We start from the raw sequence: 13,408 nt of genomic DNA, 5'->3' as shown, positions 1-13,408 counted from the left end.
ATTTTGTATTTTTGCAGTGAAGGCCAAATAAACTATGTGCCTGAAAGCCCACAGTTAAGCCTTACAGCATTAAAAGCCCTGGCAGATTTACATTTTAAAAATATCTATTTAGACAAAAACTCTTTTTTTGACTTTCTTTTCTTTTATAAAATTGTCTTTAGTGATTTCTGTGAAAAATTTAATAAAAAATCCACCAGTAAGCTGCAGTTCATCCAGACTGCTGCTGCTGCCAGAGTCCTGACCAGCACTAACAAAACGGATCATATCACATCTGTTCCCAGAACGTCCAGCTTACCCCGTACACCAACTCTCCAACCATCCCGTTCCAGATCTTGGTCTCAGCATCTCTCGCTCCGTATTTACCGTCTCCTACGATCCGAAGCTTGTAGCGTATTCCACAGTGCTTTGCAATTTCTGCAGCCAGGTCAACACAGTAGCCTAAAATAAAAGGACACAAAACATGTAACAGAAAGAAAATATTAAAATGACATTCTGTGCTCTGTATGGGGGTGTGAATAAGCATCAATTCAGGACATAAGAAAAGTTGAGTGTTACTTCAGCTATTCTAGTAAAAAACTGTTTCTTTGAAAATCTAGACAACAATGGTAACAATTTAGAAATTAAATTGAATTTGAATTTGACCTGTCTGCTTTTTACAGAAAGATTAAAAAAGAGGTAAGGGTGCACACTTTATAAATGTGCTATCAGCTCTAAAGAAATGTGTAACAAATCTGATCAAATTGTAGAACATCATTAAATGTGGTGAAATAACACAAACATTAACCATAGACAGCATCAAACCTTCGTAGCGATCATTGCCTTGAAGCTCATCAGCGTTCTTTTTTAGCATCACATACGGAGCTTCCTATATCCAGAAACACAATATGCAGAAATCAGTAAAACTAAACTCAGCACAAAAAGCAACAACAATTTTATTATCTTATATTATCTTTGTAGACTTATACTGCTGGGAAGTCTGTATAGTTTTCCAAAAATGGTTCCACACTTTTAAGAAAAAGGTATTTGTAGGTTGAGGAACCCAGCTGAGTCTGTGGGTTTTTAAAAATTAATTATTTTATTTTTAAACTTCAATCATTCAATCCCAGGAAGGACAGTAATCAAAAACTCTTTAACCCACAAAGGTTTTGTCCTGTGACACAATGTGAGGACAATTAAACAAACTTTTCAGTGGTTTAACTTATTGCCCAAAACTCCAGGGTCATAGTTTTAGCTTCACCAAGTTCAAACTGTTAAAAAAAAATTAAAATCTCTTTAAACTCCTTTTGCTAAACAATTATTAATGTTTAATCCAAAAGATGGTGATTAGCCCTACTCTGTATTGATCAATTAAGCAGAAAGGCTTGAGCTTTTCACATGTTGATGTTGAAAAAAATATATATTTTAGACAGTAAGATGTTTATTTTCTTATTTAAAAAATAAGTTGAATTGCTCAGTTGCATTTATAATGTATTTTTAATATTGCATGTAAAAGATTTCAATAAACAATTTGCAGAATGTGATACTGTGCCAGTTTTTTCATCCAATTAATTGATTAATCAGAAATTAATTGATTAAAAATTAACCAATTAATCAAAAATAATCAACAGATCCCTTGATACCTATAATAATTATTATTTGCAGCACTAATCTTCACATTGACAATATAATTCTGGAGGATGTTCCATTATGTCCAATTCAATAGGAATTGGAAGAGACAGCATGATGAAAATTTTAATTGTGTGTTTTTAAATTTCCAAACACAAAATTGAAAGAATGGAAAAATAAAAAGCACAGGAGTAAAACTGTCTGCCTAATGAGCTTAATTTTCTCTGAAATAATCTAGTTTTTTTATGCAGACACATGCATGTTCGATCGCATGAAAACTACGTCAGTGTGATGATGTGTTACCAGTATAGTTGTAACGATGACGGTTTTGTTTTCTATTCCCGTTGTGTCATTATTTATATCTTGCTTGTCCGCCTCAAACTTATGCGCTTCACTCCAAGTGCCAATCTGAAAGCACACAACGCAACAAAATGGTGATTTTAGTCAACATAAAACACACAAACTGGGTGTATCGTTAGAAAGTCTTCTTTAGTTACCTTTAGCGGTCCGCTGTTCTTAAGCTCCATGACTGCCACTGAGTAGTTGGTTCGCTTCCCATGCTGGTTAAACTGAATGTTCCCAGTTAAACCATTAACTTGAACCTGAAGACACCAAATTACTTTAAATGATCAGAGATAGGGCTAATATCTGTTCAACACAGATATTATTGTTGAGCACTTTCCACCGCACAGAGGACAGCTTATTTTAAATTATTTCATTTCTACACTGATCAAACAGGAAAAGGGAAAGAAAACATTATCATCACAAACTGAAATATACTGAGCATCTTGGTGTTAAATTTTAAATGATAAGCAGCTGTTTTAGAAAACATTGAAATCTGAAAACATCCAATTCTCAAACAGGAAGCACCTCCATATTTGGATAATGTAATTACATCTGAAGCCTACAATTATATGGCTACAGACAGAAAATTGATCATTTTCCTGACTAAAAAGACAAATGAAATGGCAGGATAATGGAAAAAGAAAAAGTAAAAACTAAAGTAGTCAGAGGGATGAGCATTTATCAAATTGTTTATCATTTATAAATTGGTGACATATGATAAATTTCTTATCATGAAAACATTTTGATTTATAGTCACAATAAATTTCAATTAATGATATTTAAAAAACCCTAAAACAGTCTGTTGTTGGGATTTTTGTTTTTGCTGTTTTTTTCACTGTTAGTCCAATAAAGGTGTATCAATAAATAAAGAAATATTATTAAATGCAGTTATTGTGTGCATTTTAGTGAAACAAATCACACTCTTTTATACTACTTGTGTTCTAATTAAGTGTATTACAAATGGAACAAAACAGTTCTTATTATCATCATATTTATCATTATTGCAACACTCCCACAAAATATCGTAATATTTTCCTGTGTCTGAGCCAAACGAAGGATGTGGTCTGACTAGCTAAGCTTCCCTTCCTCTCACTTCTGCTGCACCTTTATCCTGAATAGACATAGTTATCTTCTACATCCCTCCCAGTGCCAAACCCAACCTTAAATAACTTATTTTAAAATTAAATATACCAAACAACGGGGGGTTTTGAAGAGAAGGAAAATCAGGACATTTTGTACTTTGAAACTTGCAGTTCTTCACACAGACAAAACAAGACGATACAAAGTAACATCTGTTGACGAAGGTCAATCCAGTCCATACTTACCTGCTTGAGGGCACGTTCAATCTCAACGCCCTGAGCCCAGGGTACTGCGGGATTAGCTAGGCAGTCCCCACTGTTGCCACGGCGACTCATGTCTATTCTCTGCTTGTGCAGGAAGCGAAACGCCTCAGTCATCACGTTGACTGCGTCGTAGGTCAGGGCAGAGGTGTACTAAAAGATCACAAAATAATTGTTTTAGGCGATAATCTGATATTTTCTGCTTATCACTGTGGTAGCCAGAATCTTCTTCTTTCCTAGAACTGTTAAAATAATAAAGATTGCTTAGAGGTGACCTATTATGCTTCTTTGATCAGCTTAGGATGGGTCTATCATTAAATTTTTTTTGCACAAAATCATTCTTAGATAATGAGATTTTAGTCTGCTTTTTTAGTCAGTTCTGTTTATTTTTAGCTGTTTTAGGGCCTTTTGTCACCTACAATCTAAATAAAGTGACAAGAGGCCACTTGTGTCACTTGTGCATCTTTGAAAAGCACAAGTGGAGGCTCCTGCACAACCAACAAGAATGCAGCAAGTGGTTTCTGGACGGTAAGACAACAAAACTGTTTTCTTTTCCAGCAGCCATTGTACAGCACATACAGCGGTAAAACCAGCCGATCAAACATGCTGGGGCTCAGGTTGGGCTGCTAGGCAACAGGCCAGGCTTTATTGGGGTTGCTAGGTGATGGGCAGCGCTTGCTGAATTGTGTCGTTACATTCCGGAGGTTTCTGAGACGGCTCATTTTCCAGACACAAAAAACGTTAACTTATTGCCAAAAACCATCTGGGTTATTTTTTAGAAGGAACACAAACTCAAATATAAATACAAAAATGTGCAAAATGTGGATTTTGCATAAAAGGCCCCCTTTAAGTTGTTCTTATTGTTTTTTCTTACTCTGATTCGTGTATCTGCTCCAGGATACTCCTTCTCCTCCAAAGCTTCCCACCGTTGGTCAAACTTTGCCACCACAGGATTGTCAAAGTCAACTATCTGAAATCCAGATACATTTGCACCTCCATACTGGATTTTAGAGATGTCACCATCCAAAAATCCCTGGAAGATCAAAAACAACAAAGTTTTTCTCTTGTTTTTCTAACCTGTCATTCCTTTTAACTGTACCAGAACTCACATATATCAACACACAGTAAATGGAGGATTTACAATGGCTGATTTGTCATAAATATTTTTTGTTATACTATTTAAGAAAAGCAGATAAAAGAAATATCAGGAACTCCACCTCTCTGTAATCCGTCATACAGCTCTATAGCACCTTAATGAGGTGGATTCCTTTAATATTTAAAGTATTTTCAACAAGCAACAATGGAAATAAGGAAAATATGTTTTTTATTACTATAATAACATCACAACAAAAACATAAATATTGCCAAGTATTTTTTGCGTAGTGCACTTAAAATAAGGCAAAACAAACTTACAAGTAACTTTTCAGAAAGAAATAGGAGCTTGTTTTTAGTCAGTAATTCTTGAATGTTGATGAAAAATATTAGTTTCACTGGCAGATAATTAAATTTATAACATGAAATTTTTTTTACAAATTAAATATAATATTTATAAATAAAATACATATAAATTGCTATAAGTAAAATAATCTGCCAGTGGAACTAGCACTTTTTAAATTAATATTATTGAATAATTTATCCTATTTCTTACTGAAAAGCTACTTTTAATTAGTTTTGTATTATTTCTATAACTAATATTTGCACTAGAAAAAAATACTTGGTAAGATTTTGTATTTTTGCAGCGTTGGTTTGTTTAAGGTCACAAACTCATATTGGCCTATCGTTATTCTTGATTGGTCCAACCTACAGTCTGACTAAGAATTTTACTTTGTTTTTGTGAACATGTGTCAATTTAAAATAACCTGTTGCAGACAAAAGGAAAAATGTGCAGTTTGTTGCAAGGTGTTGGGTCATAACTCACTAAGTTGGCGATGATGTAGTGGTGTCCCTTCACATGTTTGCCTATAGTGATCACCTGATGGGGATAGAGAATACACTTTGTTAACAGCGGAAAATTCTCAAAGCAGGTTATAATCTTTACAATCTGTGTGCTTAGATTTTACAGAATCAAAAACATTTTCTCCTTTACTTTGTACATAATTATTACCACACATAGACTTATCTAATTACCAAATCTTCTCCTTCATTGACAGACTGCTGCATCCTTAGTGCAGAAAGCAGTGTTATTGCAGATCCTTCCTCTCTTCACATTCACTACTGATACCAACAAACTCAATAAGTGTTTACAGATGGACATTTTGTTTTTATTTTTTTGGGGTTTATCCTACTAACATCCACATTTCTTTGAATCAATTTAAGACATACTGTCTTAATGACAGCACAGTATGTTTTTTCTTATGCTGTAAATTTGACAGTACTGTACACTTTTTTATTTAATTTTTCCTGTTTCTATTTTTCACCTTTGTCTGATTCTACATGCTTCAACTTGTTTATCACTTTGCTGCTGAAGTACCCGAATTTCCCAACGGAGGGACAATAATGGATATTTCTAATCAAATTTAGTATTTTAACAGAGATATAATCCACACCACTGACTTTCCGTTGTGCTTCAATGAAGTAAAGGTTTTTGTTTAACAGAAACTCAGATTTCAACCAGGAGCAGATTACTCAGGAGACTGAACTCCACCTGCTCCATAATATCTTTGACTTTATCTTGTTCGCAGTCCAGGATGATGCGTCGTTCTTTACGGATCTCCAGGTCCTAAAGAGACATAAGAAGGTGTATTTAGAACAAATACATAACTGTATTTGTTATTTATTTGTTGTTAGTTTTAAAAAGGAAAAATGTTATATTCCACAGTCACAGTCACATCAGTTACTGGCTCTAGAAGGAAAGCACAATAACAAAAAGGATTTAACTGGTTATCTGTTTTTGCTTTAGGCTGTTCCTGTTCTATTTGTCACTTTCCTTTTTAATCACATCCAAAGTTCACACTTTCTAAGCTGTCAATAAACATTTTCTTACCTACTTTCGCAGAGTAAATCAGCCCCTCGTCCTCATTTTTTACATGTCACTGTAATCATGTCACTCTCTCTTCCAGACCATCTTTAGAGCCTCCCTCCTCCTCCATGTCTCCTTTCATCATAGCTTAGTATTTCAGTCCTCCTCTAACTATGTCAGTACCTGGGGTCTAAACACAGCACTCTGCACATACATCTCTACCAGTTTCAGTGGGTGGATAATATCAAAAATGAGCAGATTTTTGCAAAATCTTAGAAGCAAATGATGTAAAGAATCCATGCCACTGCTCACTCCCACCACTATGAACGCTTCTTTACACAAATTCAGCAGCGACACATTGGCATTCACGGTTTTCTGAGACATGAATACAATTTATAATTTTCCCCGAAACAACAGAGTTGTTCATGGTCAACCTTAAAGAGCTTCCAGCTTAACAAAGTGTCTTTTTAAGTTGAGTAACCTAACCTCAGCTAACATTAGAAAATTCAGCTAAGTTCAGCTTAAAGCAGCTATTAGCTGCACATCTCTTGGGTATTTTTGTAAAAAAAAAAATCTTTGGAGTTAATTTAGTAAATTTTGTTCATAGAAAAAAATACAATTAATTAATGCAAATATAAATTGCTTGATATGAAGAAACTGCTGAACATTGTGAATCTCTTTCTAATCTATGGCAAGTATACTCACACTTCAAATCAAAACCACATTTTATTTGTATAGCACATTTCAGCAACAAGACATACAAAGTACTTTAAATCATGAAAATGTTACAGAGTCAACAACTGAAACTTTACCTTCTGCCGTCGTTACACATCAAATATATTGATCAATGTTTCATTGATTATGGTTCAGAAGCAGCTTTAATCAGCTGCGTTTTTAGTCTAGATTTAAAAGAAATCAGTGTTTCAGCTGTTTTTCAGTTTTCAGGAAGTTTGTTCCAGATTTTTGGTGCATAGAAGCTGAATGCTGCTTCTCCATGTTCAGTTCTGCTTCTGGAAATGCAGACCAGAACCAGAACCGGAAGACCTAAGCGGTCTGGAAGATTGCTATGACAACAGCAAATCTTTAATGTATTGTGGCGCTAAGCTGCTCAGTGATTTATAAACTAACAGCAGTATTTTAAAGTCTATTCTCTGAGCTACAGTGTAGGGACTTTAGAACTGGGGTGACGTGCTCCATCTTCCCGGGTTTAGTCAGAATGTTTACAGCAAAAATCTAATTTATACGCATTTTTGGCCAGTTTTAAGATGTACACAGATACTATGAAACAGTTCAGATAATAAAACTGAACAAACTTTAACTTACTCCGAGACACTTCCCTAAACCCTCATTTCTCCAAACCTTCATAAAACTGCACTCATACCATACTGCATAATAACACATTAACTGTTCAAGGTGATTAAAAATGGGCCCAGTTTCAGTCAGAACCAAAAGCCTCAGTTTATCAGAAAATAACTCAGTAGGTTTCTAGACTGCTGGATGTGTGAGAGACTCAGTACATTGAAGACAAACCTGAACTTTATGCAGTTAGAAGAGAATTTCAGAGTACCGGTACCTGAAAGAGGGAGCGATAAGCTTCATCTTTACTCTCATCTTTCAGGTCTCCTACATTTATTGCTGTTACGACCCACTCTTTCTCTGCTGCAGTATCCAGAATCACCTGAAGGGTAGAAAGACCTACAGACACACACAAAGCAAAAAATAATTAAGGCCCGTCCCTTATGGTTACCTGTTGGATAAATTGTATTATTAGTAATTATCAAATATTTGTTGTATCATGTAGCCTTGTAGTTACATTTAGATAATGTTTCTGTGTGTTAAATAACTTTGATTCTATCCTGAGACTGCCCTGGGAAATAGGGGTGACAGCTACTCTCAGCAGCTGTTGCCCTGCAGGACTTCCTACAAGACAGAGGTGTTAATTGCTCCCAGCAGAGTTTTACAGGCCTGACAATAAACTCTGCTCTGTGCTGCTTTGTGATACAAAGCCGTTGCTTTGAAGCTATGCAATGTGTCTTGTTTCACACCGGGCCTGGAGCAAGAAAGATTTAGAGTATAGATAACATGTGTCTAGAAGTGAATGTTATTTAGCGCTGCAACCATGTGATGAATGCTTTGACCCCACCCCATAGGGTTGCAGCGCCCCTTGTGGCAGGTTCCTAAAGATCAATAAAATAGAGGGAGCGGGAGATGTGTTTCCAGAGTAGGTGGAGATTTGTAACTGGAAACATCTCTCTGTCTGCTCTCCTCGCGAGTATAAAAGAATCTAACTCTCTTGTCTTTCCTGTATTTGTTTAATTGTCTCTAATAGGTATTTAGACCTGACATTATTTGGTCCTTCGAGCCGGATGCCAAAATACCGGAAGGATTCCAGCGGGCATGGTGGACCCCAGTAAAGACCGTGCGCACGGCAAGTTTCCTAGTGGAAGCTTATCAGAACCTGTTCAAGGGCTGGCGCTCTGCCTGCCTGCTGGGATCTTACGGTTGACGGCTCTGACGGGAAGACAGGAGAGGGTGAGTAGATTCTTGTTTAAAAGTGTGGCGAATGACTGCGGGTCATTGCGCGAATAAGAAAACCCTGGACATTCTAGACTCTAACAGGTAAAAAATAAAACTGAATCCGTGAAGGGCGTCCGAAGTCCTTACGTAAAAATTTCGTGGAAAAGGCGCACGGAGCCTAGTATTAACCTGCAGTAAAATTTAATAAATTGGAAGATAAAAAATAAAAATAATAAAATTTAATCAATTAGCCGATAAAAAATTAAAATAATAAAATTTCCTCAATTCGATATATAATAATAAACTTTAATCAATAATAAAAATATTTAAATCAGGCATTAAAATTGTAATTGGAACGGATGGCGGAGTCCGGCTGAGCAGGAGCTTAAATTCCGCAGCAACAACACGTGTGATTGTGAGTGTGATTGGAGATATAAATACCGCTTGGTGTTTTATCTCATATAAAAACAGTAGGGTTGTAACCAGCAAACCTGTCTTGGATGCAGAGGTAAGAACCCCCCACTCGAAAGAGTTGAAGCGGGGGTTACCACTACAGGTATTTTTAATTGCTGGCCTACTGAAAAGATCTCCAGTTTATAGGATTCCCTATGAGTCGGACAAACTGGGCTAAATTGTAAAAAAAACAAAAAAAAATGGGGAAGAGTCTAAGTAAAATTAAGCCGACAGCCAGTTTAAAATCAAATGACTGGAAATATGTTGAAAATCAGGATCCGCATAAAATAAAACATTTAGATAAATGGATAACAAACTATAACTTTGACGGCCGTCTAAACTCACAGAAACTAACAGTACTGCAGGATGAAATAAAGCAAAAAACAAAGTCAAACCCAAAGAAAATGCGCAAAGAAGGGTATGAGGATGTAAAATTTTGGTTGGAATTAGCACAAAAAAGAGAAGAGGAGGAAGAATCGTTTGATGAATACAGCCTGAGAATACATCAACATTACGTAGGATTGAAAACTGGGATTTTAGATGGATGCATTAACCACGCTATACACGTAGAAAAGGTCTCAAAAGAACAGACAAAGGTTTCAGGAGCCTTTTTCCCAGATGAGGAGCAAATATTATATCACGACAGGAGAGGAAGAGGAAGATTTAGGGGTAGAGGTCAGAACCCCAGAGGACAGAGAGGGAGAATGGGAAGAGGGAACTACAGACAAAATAATTACAGACAAAATAATTTCAAACAAAATTATTTAGGATGTTGGTGTTGTGGGAAGGAAGGACACATAGCCAGACATTGCCCAGAAAAAATACATAGATCAGTCAGCATGACTAGAATCAGAAAGTTTAGAGAGTGAAGAAGTCCAATTTAAATCTACAGGATTTATTATCTATGGACAGTGTAAGACCAGAAATAACACTTTTTATGCAGGGATGGCCTTATGTAGCTAGGATTAGTTTTGATTCCAACCACTGATGGGCACATAGCGGTTAACAGGCAGTCGAGCAGCAGGAGGGGGAGGGGAAGTAGCTGAAGTTACCAAATACCAAAATAACAAAACAGAAGGGGAGAAACAAATAATACGAAAAGCAAACTTTAAGTGGTCTAAGAACTGGGGAGAAACTTTGGTGCAGGGAATTGCAGCTCCCACTGGGCTTTTCTCCCTCCCCCATGTTGCCCTTCAGAAGAGGCAAATAGTCAGCCACACACGACTAATCTTTATCCTATGATACAGTTAGCAAATCCAAATGTAGGGGAAGATGGAGCAGCGTCCACGATTCTGGTATATAGAACGTGGACCTCCCCGCATGTAACTCTGTTTTAAATAAACTAAAAAAAAAAAAACCCCCAAAACACAGATGATGTCTTTTCTAGGGTTAACTAACTATTGTTGAGACTGGGTGCCTAATTCTGCAGTAATAGTGGTTCCTTTAAGCAAACTAATATATGGAAAAAAAAAAATTTAAAAATGTCTTCCTCTTTGGAATGGACAGAGGCAGCAGAGACAGCACTAAGTGAAATAAAGCAGGCCCTAGTGTCAAGTGCTGCGCTCGCCTTACCAGACTATAAAAAACATTTTTTCCAGATGGTGGATTGCAAAGGTCAGTATATGACCTCGGTGCTAGTTCAGCAACATGGTGATAAAATGAGACCAATAGCATATTTTTCTTCCAAACTTGATAGTGTGGCGTGTGCCCAGCCTCCCTGTGTGAGAGCAGTGATTGCTGCTTCTATGGCAGTAGAAGTTAGTGCTCCTATTGTACTGTTTCATCCGTTAACATTAAAAGTACCACATGCAGTTTCAGCACTATTATTACAAACAAATATGATTTTTTATCGCCTGCGAGGCATCTCACTTGTATGAGCACATTATTATCGCAACCTCGTCTGACTATTGAAAGATGCACGATTTTAAGATCCTGCAACTTTGTTACCTCTTCCAGATGATGGTACAAAGCATGATTGTCAGGAAATGGCAGAACAAAATGCAAAGAGTAGAAATGATTTAAAAGATCTACCATTAGATCACGGTGAAATACTTTTTGTTGATGGTTCCTCAAAGAAAAATGTACAAGGGAAAACTCAAACCGGTTATGCAGTAGTGACTAAAAAAAAAATAGTGTTAAAAGCTAAAAAACTTCCCTCACACTACTCGGCTCAGGCTGCAGCATTGATAGCGCTAACCACCGCTTGTAAACTAATGAAAGATAAAGCAGTGACGATTACACCGATAGTCAATATGCGTTTGCAACAGTACACACGTTTGCACAGTACTGGCAAAATAGGGGTATGATAACTTCTACAGGAAAACCAGTAACTCGTGCAGACCTATTAAAAGATTCTATTTATGGATTTATTTATTTTTTTTAAGAACTTTTAATGCATTACAAAAGGTCATTTCATTTCAAAAAAGTGCCTACAGAAAGAAGAGAGGGCTGCAAATGAAATAAGGAAATAAAGTTAATAAATAAATAGAAACAGGCTCTAACTGTAAGAGGCATTGCTCCGATAACAACAAACTGCAGTATGCAACCGATTCTAGATAGTTTCAAAATCAGTCTTTTTAAACTGACCAAAACTTTAGGATAGATAAAATATTATTAAATCTACAGGAATTATGGATGAATAAGACAGAATACAATAGAAGTAACTCACTTGTTAACTAGAAATTGATTGAATATAGAAAAAGTTTGCTACACTGTACAAATTTGTTGTTGAAGGATAATATTAAGTTAGAAATAACTTATGGGTTAATTAAAGAGGATCTGGTGGAATTTTTGTAGTGAATGATGTAGATCAGGAGACTTGCAGCCCCCCCCCTTGCAGCAGCTCCGCAGGGGGGCCACAGAGTTGGGCTGTAACTGCTACCCCACTAGATTCAACTAATTAACATGTGAAGCCTCCTTGCATACCATTAATTTTAAGTGCGAAGTAACCTCTGCTTACAGCAGTTCAGCAGAAAAGGACAAGCTGCTGTGAGGCACATCATTGTCTCTCCCATCTTTAAATTTGTTTTCATTAGTCTGACTTTTTATTTAAGCTATAAGTGTCAGTTCTTCTATATTTTGTTAAATATAACGAATTCATTTCTTTCTTTTGAGTTACCAGTTTCCTCTTGACCCGTTCAAAAAGGGGAGGGGAAATTTGGTTTTTATTTTAATTTCTTTCATTTGTAGATTTAGTGATATACTGACCAGTATTTGTTAGGGTTTTGTGTGTTTAATTGCCCCTTAGTGTGTGTTAATGGTCTGATCAGCCATTATCTAAGTTCCCCTCATGTCTTGTTAAGTCAGTTTGTGCTTGAGTTTGTTCTGTTACCGACTGCATTGTACTTTGTTATGTTGATTTTAGTTTGGGCCCAATTTATCATTTTTTGATTTTTTGTTGACTATATTTTGAATTTTCTTCACCGTCTCTCTGGCTGGTTAATGCGAAACCTTCACAGAGTCTAAATTGGTAAACACGCCTTGTCAAACACTAGTGAAAATTTTTGAGGAGTTTGTAAAATGAATTATTTGACAATCATAAGAGTTAAATGTGATAAGGAGCTTTAAAACTGTAATGTGAAGTGTTTTGGGAAAATAGTAATCTTGAAGATAAAGCATGATAACATAAATTGTTTTGTTTGTTTTGACGAGTTTTACCTTTTGGGAAAAAGGCAGCATTGAATTTGGTAGAATTTCTCAGGGAACATCATAAACCTGTTTTATCAACATCGTTATTTAAAGTAGTAGAAGTATGATGCATTAGCGAGTAATGCATCATCTGGGGGGAGAATATTGTTATAGGTTTATCTTTTATATTACTTGAATAATATTTTTTATTTTTGAAGAACGTTTGATCCGTGTTACACATAAAAAGTGAAAGGAAAGATATGGTCTGGTGAAATATATGTTTCTTTTGAATGGATTTGAGTCGTTCTCCATTGAAACATGTTCTGATAATGGGCTAAAGGATTTTGAAACAATAGATAACAAAATTATAGCGATTAATGAAGCATATTTTGGTAAATTAATTTAGGAAAACAATTATAGAAATTAAAAATATTATTGTGTTAGCCATTTTCAGAGCATTAATTTAATGGAGCAAAAAATGTTTAAAGAAATGTTTTGAAGAATCTGTTATTGATTAAAGTTATCACTAATCAGTAAAAGTACTCAGGTGGGATTATAATGA

The 13,408-nt window shown here is 35.9% G+C and overlaps 1 protein-coding gene across 4 annotated transcripts in view; it reads right to left on the bottom strand.

Moving 5' to 3' along the window:
• The window catches only part of LOC102236866 (glutamate receptor 2-like), a 56,999-nt gene that overhangs the window by 24,851 nt on the left and 18,740 nt on the right, over positions 1–13,408 (bottom strand). For all 4 annotated transcript variants that reach the window (XM_023334130.1, XM_023334129.1, XM_023334128.1 and 1 more), the window contains exons 4-12: positions 7,823–7,944; positions 5,935–6,009; positions 5,209–5,262; positions 4,165–4,323; positions 3,276–3,443; positions 2,103–2,207; positions 1,909–2,013; positions 802–865; positions 296–438 (exon numbers count right to left, since the gene is read on the bottom strand). In XM_023334130.1, coding sequence (XP_023189898.1) covers positions 296–438; positions 802–865; positions 1,909–2,013; positions 2,103–2,207; positions 3,276–3,443; positions 4,165–4,323; positions 5,209–5,262; positions 5,935–6,009; positions 7,823–7,944 — 995 coding nt within the window. The remainder of the gene's footprint in view (positions 1–295; positions 439–801; positions 866–1,908; positions 2,014–2,102; positions 2,208–3,275; positions 3,444–4,164; positions 4,324–5,208; positions 5,263–5,934; positions 6,010–7,822; positions 7,945–13,408) is intronic.

The sequence above is a fragment of the Xiphophorus maculatus genome, chromosome 5 (genome assembly GCF_002775205.1).
Source record: "Xiphophorus maculatus strain JP 163 A chromosome 5, X_maculatus-5.0-male, whole genome shotgun sequence".
Lineage (NCBI taxonomy): Eukaryota > Metazoa > Chordata > Actinopteri > Cyprinodontiformes > Poeciliidae > Xiphophorus > Xiphophorus maculatus.
The sequence above is the reverse complement of the archived record's forward strand: the minus strand, read 5'-3'. Positions and strand labels throughout refer to the sequence as shown.